The sequence below is a fragment of the Aythya ferina genome (assembly GCF_964211825.1).
Source record: "Aythya ferina genome assembly, chromosome: 3".
NCBI classification, from domain to species: domain Eukaryota; kingdom Metazoa; phylum Chordata; class Aves; order Anseriformes; family Anatidae; genus Aythya; species Aythya ferina.
In genome coordinates, this window is record NC_140298.1 from 52,709,195 (window position 1) to 52,730,532 (window position 21,338).

General features: G+C 36.4%; 1 protein-coding gene across 20 annotated transcripts in view; it reads right to left on the reverse strand.

Moving 5' to 3' along the window:
- Window positions 1-514: 514 nt before the first annotated feature.
- The window catches only part of SYNE1 (spectrin repeat containing nuclear envelope protein 1), a 307,251-nt gene continuing 286,427 nt past the window's right edge, over window positions 515-21,338 (reverse strand). For 15 of the 20 annotated variants that reach the window (XM_084515528.1, XM_084515530.1, XM_084515527.1 and 12 more), the window contains 12 exons: window positions 20,746-20,937; window positions 19,592-19,925; window positions 18,684-18,752; window positions 16,658-16,800; window positions 15,634-15,760; window positions 14,260-14,471; window positions 12,518-12,718; window positions 12,032-12,160; window positions 10,628-10,840; window positions 10,090-10,182; window positions 8,169-8,227; window positions 515-1,778 (listed from right to left, as the gene is read on the reverse strand). In XM_084515528.1, coding sequence (XP_084371654.1) covers window positions 1,538-1,778; window positions 8,169-8,227; window positions 10,090-10,182; window positions 10,628-10,840; window positions 12,032-12,160; window positions 12,518-12,718; window positions 14,260-14,471; window positions 15,634-15,760; window positions 16,658-16,800; window positions 18,684-18,752; window positions 19,592-19,925; window positions 20,746-20,937 — 2,013 coding nt within the window. In that variant the 3' untranslated portion in view covers window positions 515-1,537. The remainder of the gene's footprint in view (window positions 1,779-8,168; window positions 8,228-10,089; window positions 10,183-10,627; window positions 10,841-12,031; window positions 12,161-12,517; window positions 12,719-14,259; window positions 14,472-15,633; window positions 15,761-16,657; window positions 16,801-18,683; window positions 18,753-19,591; window positions 19,926-20,745; window positions 20,938-21,338) is intronic. The other 5 variants (XM_084515529.1, XM_084515538.1, XM_084515537.1 and 2 more) reach the window with 3 other exon arrangements.

The window sequence follows — 21,338 nt, forward strand, 5'->3', positions numbered from 1 at the left end:
GACAGCCTTAGATCCTCCTCACTAAATTATTCTTTTTATCCTCAATAATTCTCTATTTTAAAAAAGAAAAAAAAACAGCTTTCAACAAAAAAAATTAGATAGTGAAAACAAGGACCAGCTGATGAAAGGATGTCTAAAGAATGCAGAGATCTGGACTAACCTGTCAAAGGTGAGCAAACTACCAAATTATGAATGTAGGTGCATTGATTACCATTGACATACATTATGTTACCATAGAAACTGATATCAGAAAAGAGAAGAAAGGTCAATTCCATGAATCTGTCAGACTTCTTGCAAATAATAGCTCATTTTTATACCCTGAAAGTATATTATTTATTTTTGTCTGCTTAGAATCAGTGATTATAGCTACTAATCTAGCCTAGCATAAATCCTGAATACCAATGAAGGAAACTAGGTCTTGAGAAGAATATATACTTGTGTCAATCTAAGTCTAGGTCTCAGACACTGAAGAATTTTGTTGATGTACAAAATCCTTTCCAGGAAAATGTTACACTTATCTGAAAAGGGAGCTTTATTTTGGATCCTCCAAATGCTGAAGTTCAACTAGTAATACTGTACAATTTATGTAACACTTTCCCATGTAAATTACCATTTGTCACATTTTCCAGATGATTTTATTCTAACAGATAGCCAATACTGTTAAATTGTTACAGCATTTTTAATTTCTTAGAGGTGCAGCATATGAATGTTTTCTATTTTTTTTATACCATACATATCTCATTCTAAACTTAGAGGTTTTCATAGTTGTCCTTAAAAAGCACGTAGACAAAATATTTTATGGTATCTACAATAAATGCAAAGAAATGAATACAAACAAAACTTGGTTTAGCAAACTGTACATACATAAATATGTTCTTCGTTTTTCAACTTGACATTCAACATTTTTCCTCATAAAACTTTTTTATGATCTCTTTTATTACATCCATTTTTTAAACCTTAAAAAAGTGCTTCTCAGATTTACACCTTGTACATCCAAAGCAAAGGTTAGATCACCATGCCCAAAACAGAAATCACAGGGAATAATACAGTGCCATACAAGATCCTTTAAAATTGGATGATACAAATGCTCTAAAATTTCTTAAGCATTAGTTATTTTGCATACTGTAGATACTGAGAAGTTATTTAACAAATACAGGCTAATAGCTCATATAGAGCAGCAAACAGGAAAGGATCTACAGTATCAAGTCCTTGGCTATGCATAGTACAGGGCAATGGCCTGGGTATAAAGTGGCTAAAAGATCCAGAATGCTGGACAAAAGGACATTTCTCTTACTTACGTCACATCTTCCTTAGTGCCCCGGATGCAAATACTGAAGTAATGCTACTCAGGTAATATGTTGCGTAGTTTGGTACTGATATACTGATTTGTTATTGTGTGAGTGCCAGTAGAGAATGGTATGGACACAGTGGTGGCTGCAGCAGACAGGTAAAGCTGCAACACTGAGTCCTGTCGCCCTTTAAAACCATCCTGCCACCTAGCCAGTACTCCAGCAAGATCGCCTGCTGTATCACAACTTCATAATGGAGGTGGACCATTCATGTATTTTAACATGGGGTGGAAAGAGCGGGCAAAGTTATTGGCCATAGTACAGCTGTAGTCCTCCTCGGTCATTGGTACCAGGCAAGCCAGCCCGATCAGGAGCAGCAAAAGGAGCTGAAGTGGCAGAGCAGCTCTGAGAACTCTGAGGAAGAAGGATGGGTGCTGCCATGCTGGCCCGGCCTCAGAAGGGGAGGAACCTGAGCCACCTCTTATGGACCTGAGAAAAGAAGATGGACAGGTGAATAAGACATTACTGCAGCAGAGGTTGCACTGAAATACTCAGCTGTCCCTGAAGGCTGGTTTAGGATTTGTACACACTGACAACAGCAGAGGTGTCTTTCACTGAACATGCTATTTCCCCAGCTGTCTTAAAAGACCCCATGTTTCTAGACTGGATAAGAAAAAAAAAATAATAATAATAATCACAGTGGAATGGGCTTTGTGACACCACAGCCCCTTCATCAGTTATGAGGAAGACTCTACACTTAACTGTGCTCTAGAGAAGGGGAAAATAAAAAGTGGGACATACTTATCACATATGCTTACTGCACACTGCCTAAAAAAAAAATCCTCTTCATTTAAAATGGCAACTGTATTTGGTTGCAGAAGTTTCTAAATTAATTTCTTTTTATTCTATCCACAAGTGTATAATGCAATAAGATACTGTTAAATCAATATTCAGTTAATTAATACACCAATCTTCAGGCAATGGGGACTCATTTTCTACAAAGCACATTGTATTTTAAATCTTGCATTGGATCAGCAGTTAAAATCTTATTTGCTAAACTGACAGGACATCTGAGTGATTGCATCCCTTGTGTCTATGGATCTGTCTTGAAATGACACACATCTATCAGAAATCCATAGGAGACATTTCCAAACATTTCTAATGGGTCACTTCAAATTAAGCACAAAAATCCAATACATTTTTAATAAAGGATAAAGAAGCAGATTTCATATTTTCCTTTCTCACTGAAACTGACAGAGCTCTAATACATAGACAACGGTTTTTGAGGTAAGTGGAACACTCAAAAGAGAGATTATGCAAGTTGATATCAGAACATGGGTTATCCGAGTGTGCTAATTAAATGGCATGGTAAAGTATTGTATTTTAGCACTAGGCAAAAATGGAAGAACTTCAGGCCTTCAAATCATTAGTCTCAAGAAACCTTCCATTAAAATGTTATGTCATGAATTTTGCGATAAATATGTTGCTACAAACCATATGTGTAGCTGCTGTGGTTGTGAAGCTCCAGAAAACCTATAGTTTGCTAGGGTTTAAGAGATAAAAATATTCATAAAGATGCACTTAGTCTCAACTTAAAGGTATGGAAGATCAGGTCTGCTGATGCTCCCCAGTCAAGCAAGTCTTGATGGTTTCTTGATCTCTTTATCCTTTTGATCTTGTCTCACAGATAAATCTGAATCCATGTGAGAAAGCATACAAAAACCAAAATATCATCTTCAAAACTATATGAGGCTTGGCAAGGGCCACCTTTCAACATGTTCAGGAAAAAACTTCTTCCTGTGCTTGAGATTATTTTGTTCATACATGTGTATCATTCCATTGTGAAGACTTCAAGAAAGCCAGACAGAAGTAAGACTGTCATAAAACAAGAACAATTCAAAACGAAACAAACCTCCAGCACTTCAGGAAAGCTAAACGATTAACTTGACCTAAATATTCCAGGATGGAGGGATGATCAAAACAACGGATCACATGTTGTTTGAATCCACATTATTGTAGCCCGGATGGAAAGCTGCTTGTTGAATTATGCAAGATCATGTATTATAAAGAACACATTGAAAGGATATGGCACATTTAACAGCATCAGAGCATTCCATATTAAAGTTCAATTAGATCGGGACTTCTACTGTCCAAGAATGCCAAGACAGAAAATTAATGGGCTGAGGTAGGAACAAAGGGAACAAGGAGTGCTTAATTACCTTCCAAGAATTTGATTGCATAGTCCACCTATTTACAAGGCTCTCATTGTACATATGTTGTTAATCCCAATCAAAAAAGGTTGCATTTCTGCAGTTGGTAACTGCTGTTTCATAATGAGTAAAGAAAAGAAATTTCTAAAAACCAGAATCAAAAGGCAAAGTCAGCATCTACCTTCTTGTTGTTGTTTTTATTATTATTAAATCTTTTCCTAATGTTGCTGTAGCACAATCCAGCACTTTTTTCTTTGTGATTTACTAAAATAAAATAAAAACCAAAAAAAAAAACACAAAATAAACAAAAAATAAAAACAACAGACAGGAAAAAGAGTTGAACTGTATAAACTGCATGGCTGGTCTCAGCAAGGAACATAGATTCTCCTTCAAAAATTAAAACAGTTCATGGCAAAGTATATTGATACTCTTTCTCTGCAGTGAAGTAGGGTGTTGAACAACAGTTTGTAATACTGCATGGGAACAATTCAACAAAGCAAATAATGAATCATTATGAAAACATCTTCAGAGGGTAAATTCTAAAATGTTCAAGTGCTGTACTGTCACTGTTTATTGCAGGTACTCCTCTGTAATGGACATAATTGAAAAATGGAATGCTCAGTTTAGAGTGTTTAATGGATTTGGTAAGAAGAGATGGTTAAAAATATCCATACATTGTTAACAAAAAGGCTTACTATTGGTGAGAGGCAGAACTCGTATCTACTCCAGCAGGAGAAGGGAAAACTGAAGGATTGTATGCCAGTTTGGAGAAAAAAATGTAATTTCTTTCTCTTGAGCTTGCATCTTCTGCTCTCTCTTCTGACTGCTCCACCATTTATCACACAGGATGCTGTTTCTGGATGCAAGGAAGACCACCTGCTACTCATTCCATACATAATTCCTGCTAACTCAACAAAGAAGGAGGAACAGCTGCAGACCTGGCCAGATGTAAGCTTCTTCATGTCAAGAAATCTCATACATTAACCTAAGAAGTGCAAGCAATAGTTACCCTTACTTTGGGAGTTTTTAATATCAGAGAAATTGGAACTCTTTCTGAAGCATTTCAAGAGAGGAGAAGCTAATTTACCAGGCTGTAGATCAGATGGGCAAATTGAAGTCTAATTTCAGCTCAGATGAGTACCTGCATTTAACGATGACTGATTTTATTTATTTATTTATTTATTTTGGACAATGAAAATATGGTTGAACTAATCTATCTGGATTGCAGTAAACATCTGAAAGATTATAACAGAATAATTTATCATTCAGGCAAATGATAGGAATAACTAAATTGAATTTAATGGGGAATTGACTAATGGAATGCAGACAACAGTCTTATGTTGAGAGTGGCAGTACTGGGCTAGTAGGATGTTATTACTGGAGTTAATCAAGGATGAGCCTTGGTTTAATATATTTATGAAAAGACTACTGCACAAAATATAAGAACAGCAAAATTCATTTCTATGACAGAAGTTGGAAGTCTTTACAAATACAAAATAGGATTAGCTTATTGCAAAGAAAAAAGTGACTCCGGAGATCAGAAATAGACTTAAGAAGTAGGAAAAGGAGTTTAAGAGTACAGGATGCAAGGTAGAAATAAAAACTTCTGCTATGCATTTGGAAGCTAACACTCTCTGATAGTGAAGAAAGAAATATAGAGCTGTTATTTGACAAATAACCAAAATCCAATGCTGCAACATAACTGTGAAAGGGGACAAAAACAATTTCAAAATTTCAGTTCAAGACTTCCAGAAGAGAACGGGGTTGATTTAATGATGTTCTATATGGCATGAGTCAGACCTCACCTGGAGAAGTTGGTATTATTTAGTTATCATACTTCTGAAAGATGAATTCAAGCTCACAGAAGTTAAATATGAAGTTGAATAATAAATTTGAAGTTAAATAAATATGAAGTTAAAATAACAGGCACTAAGTGAGAATGAGGGAGAAAACAGGGAGAGCCATGGTAATCTACATGTAAATGAAAACCTCGTGTTTGAACGACATTACGTGGCTAAAGCCATGAAGAGTGCTGTGGCCTGGTATGCTCCAGGAACAGCAAGTGACATTTAAATACCCAGTAGCCATATGGGGAGGCTTGTGGAGAGCAGGAAATGGAGGTTGGCACTGTGGCGCCAAGACTTGAATAGAGCTGCTCAAGAGAGACAATGTAAACACTCCTGAGCAAATTGAACAATTATTTTAATCTTTTTAACATTTGAATCACTTCAGAAAATCCACAGGCACAGATCCAGGTGTGCATTTATGACAGCTCTATTAAATTGATGAAGGAAGAGAAGTTGATTCTTGGATTTGCTTTTCCTACTTAGTACAGCATTACTAATACCTCTCGAATCAGCATTTAATTAAACCCACAATGTAACATCTAGTTTAAACGTATACCTTGCTTAGCACCACACTATGGTTGCTTTTCTTTTTCGCTGTAATAATAGGGAAGGCAAAATGATATCACATTTGTTATACAGAAAACACAGTCCCTCTAATTTTTAAATGAGCTTTCCCTCACAATCCTCTATGTGATAAACATTTTAAAATTGACTTTATTTCTCCTGTATACTAAACTGTAACAGGGTTTGCTGATCCAGTGCAAGATCAAACACAAGGTACTCTGATCAGAGGCATGTCAAAATATTAAAGAACACAGTGACAGCTTGTACTACTTTATCAGTTAAATCCACATTATACTTCAACCACAACCTGTCTGGCTTGCGCATTTGATTAAGTTTCCTATTCAGTAGTGACTCATTCGTATTCCATGCTTGTCTGAATGACAAATTGAACATTGTGTTGTATCGCTACAAGATGTGTTAATAAACAGTGCTGGAGAGACTTGATCTGAAAGGTGCCGCACCAATGCCACTGCTAGAATAGAGGTTGATCTTAAAGCTGCAAAGCATTGCTAGCTGTGCTCTGAGCCAGCTGCTCACACCTACAACCAGAAACCTTCTCAAAAGGTTGACAGAGGTTGTTGGACCATACAGGAGAGTGGAAGAATGCACACAATACATTGCTTGAGTACAATGTTGCTAGTGCAAGCATGCTTATCTGCTGAAGACATTCTCCGTTCCTTCTAGATGTTAATGGCTGCAGAGTAAAGCCCCACTCCTCCCTTCTCCCATTCCCTGTGAGAAACAAAATGCCAAGCTTCATAGCAGACTGGAGTTGGAAAAAAATAATTATTTCTGCATTAGACAGAAAAATGGTGTGTATGTATTTCAACTATTTTCTGTGATTTCATCATGTTTCAAAGATAAAAAATCCCTGAAAACAAGGCAGCTTCTTAGTGTCAGTGGCAGTAGTGAAAGATACTCCATCTGTTCTATCTGCTATGCTGTGTGGTTTTGTAACTATGACACTTCACTCACAGTAACTAACTATACCCGTGATTCAAACTTTTTTAAAGAAGTGGTTATGTAAACAACTAATTTTAGGTATTTTATTCTTTATTTCATTTATATTTTCCTGAATAAAGCCTTTATTTTGCTTATGGGAAAAAAATACTCTCAAGATATATTTTGTCTGCCTGATTATTGCTCAATCACTGTATTAAATCTAATGTTTTCTTTCCAACCTTAAATCTTTCACTTCAACAGGAGTTAGTTTAAAAATGAAGTAGTTCATGTTATATGTAGAATAAATCAGACTTGGGACTTAACTATAAGAACAAATCTATTTTGATCATGCTTTCTGATTATTTCGTGTTCCTATTGCGTTGCATAAGATGCTGAAATAGCAAAAGACTTCCACTTTATATAGTGTGTATTTATATGCCTGCATATTTACTGCTACTTTTGTTTTTTATTTTTAACTATAGAGGCTAGTGATTTGATCAGAAAAAGAGTGAAAGTACACGTATCACACTGACAACAACAAAGAATGCAGAAGCACTGTTAGCTGCAGAGATGACAGGTTGCTGAAGACAAGGTGGAAAGCAAAAAGCTGTAGCTGCAAGTCTGCTCTCTACTGGTCAGAGAGTGATGGGGCAGTGCTGCTCCCAGAGCAATACACGGATGCAAGCACTTGGCATGAGCCATGGCAGTATTAGCACATTATAATGCAGTCTTCTGACGGGGGGAGAGAAAGTAACCCCAAGTTTTAAAAACTTCAAATTCTGGCTTTTAATTTTGAGTCTTAAGTACTGAAAACCCACAAATCGAACAAAACATTTCAGGGAAGGAGAAAAAAAAAACTGGAAAAGAAAAGGATGTTAGTATGTCTCATCCAGATCTGTGGGTTTTGTGAATTCTAGAAGACGGTACTGGCCTATTACCTTTCTTAATTTAATATCTAGAGGTAAAGAGGATGATAAAAAGTGTTTGCCATGAACCTACTGGCATTTCTGTTAAATTATGCCAAAATAATCATTAAATATGACTGTAAACACCACATGAAAAATAAATGTCTATTACATGGAATTACTGGGAAGCAAAAGCTGTAGAGATTCAAGAATTATCCAGTATTCCTATTGAAAAAGATTATGGAGTACTTGAGAGCACTTTTTGCCAAACTAGTAATAATAGGGAAGTTTTCACTTGTTTATGTCCTGGCCACCTGACAGAGTTGGTGTGGACTGACAGGAATCACGACCAATTTTCATCATCCTCTTGGGGTTCTAGAGCAGAGTGTGGAAACCAGGAGAATAAGGTACCTGCTATGTGGACTGCTGACAGAGGGTCCAGGCTGTGAGAGACTACATTTGCCCCGTGGCTGTTTGCAATGAACAGGGGGTAAAGAAAGAAGAATGTTCAGTCCAGGCAAATAAAGACAAGCTACCGATGAAACTAAATTAAAAGTGCAGCAAAGGAAACAAACAAACAAAAAAATCAAATGAAGTGACCAATACCCATGAACCAAGGAAACTGGCTTTTCTTTTCACCTAGCTGAATATGGAAATAATTAGAATGTTCACAGTGAATTAAAAAATAACAGCTTAGCCATTCTGTTATATATATATATATATATATATATATATATATATATATATATATATAAAGGATCAGAACCATATATATGTCACTAGAAATTGAGCTCATATAATTTGTGATATGAAGTAGAAATAAATTTGATATGAATATGGGAAAATACAGATATTTCAAAATGCAATTGTGAAAAGTTAATATTCCCAAAGACAAAAAAAAAAAAAAAAGTCAAAAGGCCTCCTTCTAGGTGTTTGGCCTCTTCTCCACTGCCCTCCACACAATTTTGAAGGCAAAGTAACTGTAGGTGCATTCCTGCACTCACAACTATTTGCTGGAATATTTAATGCAGTTAGATGATTATCAATCTGATGTCATTTTTGGTATCAGTATATAGCATCAGTGTATTTGGCACTGAAATTGTAAACATCATCATTTCAGTCTCTAAAATTGTGAGTGCAAGAAGCAGAAGTCTGAAAAAACAGGCCCAACAGTGGGTCACTTGTATGACACAATGAATCATAAAAATTAGCTATACATTATGCACAAAAATGAGAAAAAGTGGTCAAGTACACAAATATTAACAAATGATAGATAGATGAATACTTATTAAAATGTTAAGATGAAGTCTATTATAAATCTGCATAGGTTTTAGAGGTATTTTATGGTAAGATACTTCTCCATTTCCTGCAATGGTCAGGCATCCTCCAGTTACATATGTGATATCACAGTTTTTATTAGTCATTTAAGGTTAAATTTAAAATATGAAAGCATTGACCTTTGAAATAAAATGTAAAAGTTTATATTGTTTCTTCATTTGAAAAGCCAGTATTCCTTTACATTTTTATACTAGCATCTAAAAGGAAACTACTGAATGTAAAAACAAACAAAACAAAACAAAAAAATCCAAGAGCCATTCAGTTTGTCAAGACAGAACTCAGCTTTACAAAAAGTGCAAATGGAAAAAAAAAAAGATTTTTAAAAAAATAAAGAAAAAGTGAAGTAATCAACCAATAGAATTGCAGAAAAAGACAAAATAATTGCAGTTCCATTTTGGGCTCAGAGTATGGAAGTGTTAAGTACTAGGCATGTATTGCTACATTTCTTGAATTTTGTGCCAGCAATGTAAACAGACAACTCCAGAGTTGCCATCATTTATTAGGTCCTGTTCAACTAGCTGTTTTGATCAATGGTTTATGTCCTTCAGCTCTGTTCAGCTGTTCATCGAAAGTCTCAATGAGACCTACAATGTTCATCAGAAATTAAAAAAAATATATATGTGTATTTATTGAGGTTCTCGATGAAGCAGCTCTGAAGAGAAGGCCAAACAGAAATGGAAGATCGATTTTACCAGACAAGATCAGACTTTGAGATGCTGTCATCACTAGAGCAAAATACAAGAGACACAACATGCCATACCATGGTAAACCAACCACACTGACAGCCCTGGTTTTAGATAATATTTACCAATTCAAATTTCATGCAAGATGGGATATGCAGCAGGGTTGGGGAAAGTAGCTGTGTTTTTTATTTGGTTTATGACATTTCCTTTCCTATCAAGTGAGAAGGGGGGCCTTTCATCTGGCTAGAACTACTGTAGACATCCAGAGCTCCCACCCATTTGATGGCAGATATGATATGATGTGAAATTACCGTTCTCTGCCTGCTTGGTGTACTTCGTCCAGATACAGGACTCACTGAGCCTGATGTGTCTAGTTCATCAGCAGAAGACCATGAGGATAAATCCTAAATTCAGAAGGAATGGAGCTCAGAAATGCATCAACTAGCCATTCAGGTAAACAAACTCAATAAACAAACAAATAAATAAATAAATCCAAGAGTGATATCCCAGCAGAGTTATTTCCAAAGGGGAGGAAAAAAGTTAATTTTGTGAAATTAATTAATTCATTAAATAAATACATAAATAAAGTTTTGTTAGCAATTTTTCTAAGATTAAAGTATTACATGTTTTCTCTGTTAACCCTGAAGGAAAAGAAAATCAGACCCGTAGTCAAAACTTAATTGCTTTAGATGAAGCATTTTCTACCAAAGTCAATACAGTTTAAAAATAGTACTTTTTAATTTGCTTTTAATTACAGGAAGAGGCTTGTTAAGAGGCTGGTTTCATCAAGAACCAAAACAGTGCGAAATGTGCCCAACAAACAGGAAGAAATAGAAAAACATGACTTACCAGTTGACTACTTGAAATGTCTAGAATTTTCTCTAGGTCTTTTATGTGACGTATAACCTCTTTCAAAAGGAGCTTCAGTCTGTTTCCAATGACATGCACCTTTTCTTTAGCTTCGAGGCAGTCCTTGCCTTCAGCATTGACTAGCAATTGGCAGGACATATCTTGCAGTGATGCCACTTTCAACTGAGACTCCAGCAGTTCACGTCTGATTTGCTATTGCAAGTGCAAGCACCAGATTTTTTTAAAAATTGAAGTTATTTTTGAAGAAAAAATAAAAAAAGAAGAACAAAGCTTGAAGTAACGAAAGCAGACAATTGAAATTAATGAAATGGAAAGAAAAGAGAAAAGAGAGAACACTTCCACGGATGGGGCATCCACAGGTTCTCTGGGCAACCTGTTCCACTGCCTCACCTCTCACTGAGTAAAGAACTTCTTCCTAATATCTACTCTAAATCTACCCTCCTTCAGTTTAAAGCCATTGCCCCCTATCCTATCGTTACACGCCCTTGAAAAAAGTCCCTGTCCAGCCTTCTTGTTGGCCCTCTTTAGGTACTGCAAGGCTACTATAAGGTCTCCCCAGAGTCTTCTCTTCTCCAGGCTGAACAACCCTAGCTCTCTCAACCTGTCTTCATAGGAGAGGTGCTCCAGCCCTCTGATCATCCTCATGGCCCTCCTCTAGACTTGGTCTAACAACGTCCGTCTTTCTTGTGCAGGGAGCCCCAGAGCTGAACACAGTACTCTATGTGGGATCTCACAAAGCAGAGCAGAGGGGGTCAATCACCTCCTTCAACTTGCTGGTCATGCTGGTTTTGATGCAGCCCAGCATACAGTTGGCTTTCTGGGCTACAGGCACACATTGATGGCTCATGTTGAGCTTCTCATCCACCAACACACCCAGGTCCTTCTCATCAGGACTGCTCTCAATCCGTTTGCTGCCCAGCCTGTATTTGTGCTTGAGATTGCCCTGGTCCAGATATAGGACCTTGCATTGTGGAACTTCATGACGTTCACACAGGTCCACCTCTCAAGGCTGTCAAGCTTCCTCTGAATGGCATTCTTTCCCTCCAGCTTGCAGTTCATTCTGTGACAGCTTAACATCCCTGATGTTTACAGCAAGTTCCCACTGAGGACAGAGCTTCCAAACCACTAAACATCAAATGACAGCAAGATATACAGCAGCCTAGATATTGCCTGAGTCTTTAAATTGCTAGTTCTGCTATTGACAGAAATGAGTGGTGTTCTCCTCCTAAGTAAAGTTAGCAGCTTAGTCCCACAGTTAGAACTTAGCCACCATTGTGTATTAGCACAAAATAGACAATGATAATCCTCGAGTGAAAGATAAATCTGATTAGCTATTTTTTTGATGATGTACTTTGGGAGAGAAAAGAGTGATTATAGCCCTACCATTAGAAGTCTGTGATGATCCTGCAGAATTTCTGAGTCCAGGTTTGGATTGATGGGCACAATCTCATTTTTTCTTCTGTCAATGTTCTCTAACCAGAGCAGCAAACCATGGCTCATTTCATGGAAGTCCTGCAAGTGATGAGTGCGGGTTTTAATAATGTAGCAGAAAATTCCTGTCAAATTTACATTTTTAGTTGATCCTATGATAGCTCCTATGGGTTAAATAACATAACTTTTAAGGAAGTATAGAACACTGTATGAGAATACTATTCCAGAAATGACAAACTTGGAAAACCTTGGGCTAGAAATACATGTTTCAGGTAGTGCATGTATATCTCAGAAATTTCTTTACAAAGAATAAAACAAAGTTGTATTTTGGCTCACATGGGCAAGTTCCAGACTGGATAATGAGCACACCAGAAAGCAATATGGTTTATAACTTTGATATGTTGGCTGTTGTCTATTTAAAATAAATACAGTACAGACCTGGCACTGCATTAATGCATCTTGCAGTGAGCAGCGCCATTCATCCATCATAGTGCATACGTGCTTCCAGCTCATGTTCATCTGTGACAGGCGCTCTTGGAGCTTCTTACTCTCTTCACTGTCAGACTGAGTGAACTCTGAGCTGCACAAATTGATGGATAAAATGATTGCTTTGCGGTTATCAATTGCCTTCTGCAGCTCCTTGATGATAAGAGAAAGGGGTATAGGTGGAAGAAAGAAGATAAATTAGTAAAATATGCAACTTTCAGAAAAATCAAGCAGAGAAGGCACCATAAGGATGTAAAGATTTGCCTTCGGCAACTGCATAATGTACCTTAATGTCTCTTTCTTTGCTCTGCATATGAGACTTCTATGCTCACTGTGTGACTCTGCAAATTTTCACTCTCTAACATCTACTAAAATTTTGCTGTGATCATAAACTAGAAGAAGTTATTTAAACTTTTAAGGTCTTAAAAGGCTGAAGTCATAGCTGAATTTTAAAGATCTGGCTAATGCTTGAGATATTTTAAAGACAGGGAGGGTCCAACAAAATTTAGGACACTTGTACTGTAGCTCACAATAAAACTTTTGCCCTCACTTCTCAGTTTTGATGATAAACAACAACAAAAAACCAAAACCCAACAAAAACCCAACAAGCCAACAGCATGTTTTCAAGTGGAAACGGCTGTCAACAGTATTTAAAAAAAAAAAAAAAGCTTTTACTGAAGGAAAAGAAAACATACGAGAATATAAACAACTTACTCCAATTTATAGAAGCAGGACACGTATAAAAAATGATTTGCTTATACTGGAAACCACAAAAGAAACCCCACCTCTCTTGGTTTGGAGGGCACTAATGAGTTTTCCAAGAGTGGGTGAGATAAGAACAGGATTCTTATGAAATGTCCCCTTTTCCACCTCGTTTAAAGCATTTACTTAAAAGCCCCATGTCACAGTGACCTTTGTAGTACTTATGGCAGCTATATTTGGATTGCAGTGAAGATCAGCATTAATATGGTTTAAATGGATCACTGCCGGAAACAATCTTTACTGTCTGTCCACCTCATTCCTAGCATGGATCACAGCACATTTTGACATTGGCTCCCACATTTTTGTACCCAAGCTTATAAGATGCTAATAACTGTATGTGAAGCTGTGGAGCACCACATTTCCAGATCTTTATAACTGTAAAGTATCCAGGAGAGATCACAAAGGTAGTGATCAGATCCTGATACATCTGAGATATCAGAAGAAACTGGAATGTTGCAAAGTGACACCATTTTTTTTGCTGTACTGGGTGACACCAGTGAGTTAAGTTAAAGCCCATTTGGCACTCTTTTTCCTCCACAAAAAGTAATATGTCCCAGAGGTGTATTTTTTGAAATAGCTATTTTGTTACCAGCTTTACTAGAAGAGATTTTATTTCTTTTCTTTTTTTTTTTTTTTTTTCCAACTTTCATCAGCTTAGCTAACTACAGCAATTATCTGTGCATTCTGGAATTACAGAATTGCCACAGAATTACTATTTCAAAAATTCATTTGGATTAAATAGTAAATGGCAGCAGTACATTTTTCTGCCAAAAGGTGATTCATAAAATCACACTGAAGTTACTTAGTTACTTACTTCAGTCATCAGCTATGTACAGAATGGAGCAAACCAGCTGCAACTATCAGTGACCTTTCTAACATATGTGTTGCATTCAGGACTGTTTGCAACTTAAACTATGGAAAAGAGAACTCACTTTCAGCTTTCTAATCCTAAACTCTATGGCTTGTATGTCAGTACTAAGATCAAGGCAGCGGAGCTTCTCCAACTCTTCCTCAGTTTCTCCCAACCAAGCCCAAATGCTATTAAGGTCAGAATTGAACTGCTGCCACTGCTGAAGGTTCTGCTTCATCCTTAGTTCCTTGCTTAGAGCTTGAGCCTGGATTAATTCCCATCGGTCAATTACACCTGGAATGATAAACACCAAGTTCAGAAAGAAAAACACACCCCAAACATTTGCCACACATGCAATTGTGTCAGTTGAATCCTGCACTGTAAAAAAGATGCTCCTTAACATCTGTAAAAACCCTAACCCCCCTAAACACCATGCTGAAAACTAAGTTAGATTGAAAAAAACATTATGTTGGAGAGAAAGAATGAAAAATCTGGATGAGCAACCAGGCATCAAAAAATGTTACCACTCTCTAATGTCGGACTCATCTTGGCTTTACAGAACTAAGTTAATACATGTGTCTGAACAGGTTATGCTGGTATAAAGACATTTTAAATCAGAATAAGTACCAATAGGACAGAATCTGAATATGTCTAATTAGCCACATATTTAATATTATTTTTAGAAGTATTCGTACCTCTCACTATTTAATATTCCCATATCACCACATTTGCTAAAGCTACTGATGTTGCATTGGATAAGTATCTCTGCTAAAAAGAAATAAATTAGGGTCTGTTTCTTCTTAGTTTACTTGAAATGCTGCGTCTTAGAGAAGGACAAGTTGTATCATCCCATCAACTTAAAATAATAATAAAAATATATATATTAATTACAAATAAAATAAACTACACAGGTAGCATGTATTTGCAGGCTGAGAATGGAGACCTTGCCTTTACAGACTCTGGAACATCTACACGCTTTTACAATCAATACATTCTGCTCTATAGCTGATGCTTAAAATTACTCAGGTGAATACTTCTACCAGGTGAATATATATTTCTGTATTGTAGACAGCTAATACAAGAAAAAGTGAAAGGTAATATTAGAAGAAATGAATGCTGATTTACATGTTTTGTAGGGCAAAACATTTTTCAAAAGAAAACATTTAATAAAACACACTGCATCTACAGTGACTTTCCCAAAGATTAACAATTATGTCTCATGATATGAAGGGGTTCTTAAAATGCACTTGTATGCTTAAAGTCTTCATATGACATATACAAGGAATACTTACTATTCCTACTTAATTGTAAGAGATGTTAAACAGAACATGGTAACAGACACCATTATGTAAATATCTACGTCAGTAAATAATAACAACTGCTAATTCAGAAAAACATTGCATACGTTTGCTACTTTTCATAATTGATTTCCATCAAAATATTGAGTATGACTTACCAGCTGTTTGGGTTTCAGTACTGTTCAGGTTAATAAGTCCAGATAATTTTTCCTCTTCCTCCTTCAGTTTGTATCCAAGTCTTTTTACCGAGTCTATGGTTCCACTGCACTCACCTAGTAGCTTCATCTGTTTTAACAAACAAACAAACAAAAAAATACCCATCTCAATGTGCACTGTACAAGACTAGTTGCAGGGAAAATGCAACTTCTAAAATTTTCTGCAGGTAGGTCCAAGCGTGAGGGTAAAAATCTATTCCTTTCACAATCTGTCACTATCAAAGAAATCTATATGCAAACAATAAAGACTTAAATTCAGATGAAATAAAAATATCTCAGTGCCTCTGTTCCATATCTTTCTGGAGAACTTCAGGTGACATCTATTATAAATGTTTAGACACTAAAAACTGTGATTAGGAAAAGAAAAACAGTATTGAAATACTACTATGCATCCAATCACCTAAATTTTCAATTCTGTCAGTAATAAAATGGTCTGAAAAACTTATGGAGATATTTTTCTTACAGAAAACCTCACTGAGAAAGCTTTTCAGTCATGGATTCCATATATACAACTTTGCTCACATGATGCATGTTTACAATTCATTAGCAAAATGAATATTATGCATCAAGCTTTAAAACTTGCTCTTAAAAGCAGAGGAATTTTAAACAAAGATATCAATATCAGATGGATAAAAACACATGTGTGAGAAATTACTTTTGGACATCGACAGAAATATAATAGGAAAATAAACTCCCTAGAGTGATGTTTCTGTAAACTTATACTATTGTAAAAACACTAATAATGTAAACAACAAAGCATGTGATTAAGGGTAGTAACCATGCGAGTGAGTAAGCCTGAGAAGCAGTTGTTGAAAAAGCTGTATTTCTTTCAAAACACAGCTTGATTTCTTTCAAGTAAACCTAAGCTTGTAGTGCTTATTTGATTTTTGTTCCAAAATACACCACCATGACTAAGAACAGTGATTTTTGGAAATGTCAGCACATAATGAGAATCAAGCACACGCACATATCCCTTGTAACTGGAATCCAGTTCTGGTCCTGTAGGTGTTTTGCTGCGGATGATGTTTTCTGTTTGCTGTATTTGGAAACGACTGGTATCTAAGGCCTTGTCCAGCTGTAGGATATGTGCTTCTAGCGCACTAGATTCTCCTGTATCAAAAAACAAATAAACAAAAAAAAAGTGACTGCCACACAAATTTTCCAGAACTTCTATCTACATTTTGCCCAGGCAGAGTAAGTATCAGGAATACTAGCTAGATTAGACAGTAAAGAAGGAATTTGACTACAGCTGTATGAGTAGTACATGTCAAAGCAAACTAATAACTAGTCACATTAGAGCATGTTAGCAATCTTTATAGGACAGATCAATGTACAAATGAACATAATTTCCATAAGAATATGATAAAAATCTTCACAGTTTCAAGCAGTCTTGCTAACTATTCTGAAAGGACTTTTTCCCTCAGAGAATCTCTCACCAGTGTGAAGGGCAAAGATCTTAGCGAAACATGTTCTAGCCTCACTGATTTTGGAGACAGCATGCCTCCTTTTCATGTTCAAACACTCTCAGATAAAACCTTGTATCACAAGCTCCTGTTTCAAAGCTTGCATTAAAATTTGATTTCTTCTTTTTTCTCTTTGTATTAATTTTCAGCACTAAAAATAGTAGAATTTTGAGTTACATGAACAGATTCTGTTTATATCAAATTTTGAAGATCAAAAGTGGTATATAAATGATAAGTGATATTGTTGTAATTATATTCTCAGGATCCAAAGATGACTGTATGTTCTGAATGGCCACAGTGAGTAGCCCACACCTGATTAAAGCAACTACGTTAAGCAGCAAAATTGATAGTGTTTTTCCATTCAAATATTTGACAAAAATAATGTTTAAAAATGTTAAAAATTCTACCAGGCCATTTGGAACTCATATTGTTTTTGAAGCAAATACAATTTCCTTATAGAAGTCAAGTGAATTCTGTGATATGAATCAGATACAGCCAATTCGGGTCTGAAGTAGTCTGCAGCATAGAGGACTGCGTGAAATTCCTCCTATCCATATTCTATGACTCTGCCTGATTTTCATTTGTTTACAAAGATGGTCTGAATTTGTTTATAAAAAACAAGTTTGAAAACTTGCACAGATAAAGGAAGCCTTCTGTCCAGCTAATTACAGAAAATGGGTACTCTGAGGTGGTTAAAACTCTTTTTCATACAAAATGCCATCCCACCATATAGATAGAAAAAGTTGCTCAAAATTTTCTCTCACTACTTTCAAAATTTTCATGGGTCATGAAACCACACATTTTTCTATACATAATACTATCTATACTCTTAATCATGATTAACTGACAGTATTATTTGACTAAACTGGGGAAAAAATAAAAACAGACTGAACTTGAGGTCACAAATTTAAAGATTTTAAAATGTTTGATATTTCGTATTTGCAATATTTCATTATTTCACAAGAGTAAAACTGTGAGATCATATGAGAAGGTATTTGCAAGTGCATCTAATCTCTTCGAGATCTAACAAGTGGAACAGTATGTTTAATCTTGTGTAAAAATGCAAACTGAAAAAAAATCTACCTTCCAATATAAAACACTAAAACAAAGACGTTGGATGACAGTACATCCGTTACCTTAGCATCATAATCACATGAAATAAGAACTACCCTAAAATGTTACAGCTAAATAATAATTTTTGTAGAAATCACTCTTCTCTGAGAGACACAGAGCACTGAGTCCTGTTGTGGGACTCTACCAATATGAATAAACTACTGATCAGCTTTGTCTAATTAGCTAAGGTCAGAGGGCCAATACTTCAAACTTCATTGTTTCATCCATGCACCCAGTAATACCATTAATCCCAGCAGAAAAGCAGGTATTTCTACATTAACATGCCAATGCTGCCACAGAAGTATTTGTAAGTTGTGAAAAGTATAATAGATGCCAAGATATTGAGAAGAGGAAGATGCTTTGCTTGTGCACTGTAGTATTTGCATCTGGCTATGCTTAGCATTTTTCAGTGCCTACCAGAGAAATTTTTGAGTGCGTTTTCTGTAAGTGTGACATAGGTGTCAAGAGTTTCAGGGATCTCTATATCTGAAAAAATAAAAGCACAGTCTAAACTGACAGCTCAGCAATGGGTGTCTCCTCATAACAGGAGTCTTTTCCATGGGATGAAGTACAGAAACAGTTCCAATAGCAAACATCCTTTCTGGAGAGGGAAAAATGATGAAGACAAAAGTAAGGATCCTGCTAAAAAGTCTCTTAATATCCAGAGAAACCTGACTCTTTTCAGAGCAATGCACCTGGAAAGCAAAAGACAGCCAGAAGATCAGACTGTAATATACCAGTAAGTCTTCCTGCACAATTGTCTGCATTTGGTAACTTTCACTCATTAAGATTTATTGCACAAACTATACAAACTTAGAAAGGATTTCCAGCTTTTCTGGAAAGCAAGACCTGAGATGCCACCTCAGACTAAACTCACAGTTGTTGGAGTCTTGCCTGAATATGGACTGCATTAAGATTTACTTAAGCACCTTATGATTTGGGTTGTTGATCTCTCCCCCAGCATTTCTTCATCAGTATCTTCTGCGCCTCTTGACATCTCCAGCATAGTTTTCTCTAGTCAGAATAAGTTATGACGCATAGTTCTTACAGATGACATATCCCATCTGGCAGGCTGCAGGCACAGAGATAGCCAATTCTCTGTCATATCATACAAACCTTTGTGATTTGCCAAGGCTGTAGTCATCCAGGAATTTCCAGCACTGCATCTAAGGCCAGAAGGCCATTGGGATCACTTGGGGAAAGCTATTTAAGATCTTCGGGGGCTATTTAAAATACTTTTCCATGAGTATCTTAGCCAAGCAGTCACACATGTAACATTTGCTTCTTCTTACTGAGAGAACAGGACACACAATTTGCTACCATACCTGCTATACTTGCTGCTCCTCTCAGGTAGAAGTCTTTCTCTTGTTCTCCATCTTCTTCCTCAGAGTGCATTTCCCGTGAACCAGCCGTCTCCAGGTCTCTGCTAAGGTCATAATCATGATCCCACTCCAGTGGGATGGAGTCCACACTTGCAGGGGTGTCCCGACCTGATCGCTCACTTCTCACTGGCTGTGAAAGGGGCAGTGAAAGGTTGGAAGAAGGATGTGGGGAGAGAATGCTGTCTGCAGATTTGTCGTGCCAGTGTATATCAGAGAGATCTGCTGATTCATCCAGATCCACCTCTCTGTCAGAGAGGTCATGTTCATCATCTGTCAGCTAGAAAAATAATGCAAATGGATCGATCAATGCAACATGCAAAAGCACTGTAAGGTCATCCTGGCCAGCATAAACATAAAGCATAAATATAAAGTAGCATTAGGTAATAGTCAATGATGGGGTTTACATTTTGCTTCTTTTTGCACTTCCCCTTCATAATTTAAAGGTCCACTAAAAAAAGAGAACAACAAGAAATTTCATAATGCAAGATCATTTTAGTTATGTAACGCACCACAGTCTCACACTAAGCAAATGGCTCCAGACTTTTTACTGATGCCAGTGTAATGCAGACATTAAGTTAAAGAAAACTCTGGAATCAAGTGTTAAGTGACCGCTATTGTGACCAGTGCTCCTATTACATTCTTTCATTTTTCTGGAAAAAATGAGTTTTGCTCCTTTGCTTTCATGGGACTTGAGCTACCAAATGTCATTTTGCTCTCACTTCTTCAGCTGTTTGTTCAGCTCTGGAGACAAATTTCTATCTGTTCTGCTTGGGGAGAATCACTCTATTATTGTTTTGAAAACGAAATAATAGAGATGTTCCCCCATTAGCAAACCTTTATAAATCTCAAGTTTGCATGGATTTTCATGATGGTTTACAAAAAAATCCAGATCTGTTAAGTTTGCTCTCTGAACAGGACATAAATAGCATGGAATGAAGGGAGGCAGATGGTCAGAGTTGTAACAAAATTAAAACCACAGGATTTTATTTTTTTTTTTTGAAAGTTGGAAATGTTAGTTCATTTCAACATCTTTCTGTCTCCTCATTCTCACATTTGTTAAATGGCAATAAAACAAATACATATGTAAGTATACACACAGGAAGACGGATCAGTTTCTTGTGATAACGTTCCACACGTCCAAAGACCTCTTGACAGTAACGACGCAGCTCATCTAATTCTTCTTCAATGACAGCTGCATCCATTGGCTCACATTTCTCAATGAGTTGCTCTCCCTGCACAATTATCTGCTCAATTTTGTTGTTGTTCAGGGAAATTTCTTGCTGGAAAGCCTTTATAAAAGCAAAGCCCATACTTTATCAATGAAATCTTCATTAAAACAAACTAAGTTATATACAACTCTTAGATTTTTTTCAGTAAGAATGATGTGGGTAACAAAATGGAATGATTCTAAATATTCTGGTATGAACAACAATGAGAAATTAAATTTAGCATTCCACAGTCTTTCTTGTTAAAAACAGTGATACTTCATGGTTTACCACCTCATTCCTCTCTTGTTGTATTTGGAAAGAAAGCTCTTCTCTAAACAAGCCATGCCCATGACCAAATGTCTAGAATGGACACAGATGCTAAAGCTAACCTACTGGAATTTTGGATAACATGACGTGACTTCCATTTGACATTTTTCTCATCAAATAATGTATTATTTGGATGTAGAAATGGTTGGAAAATG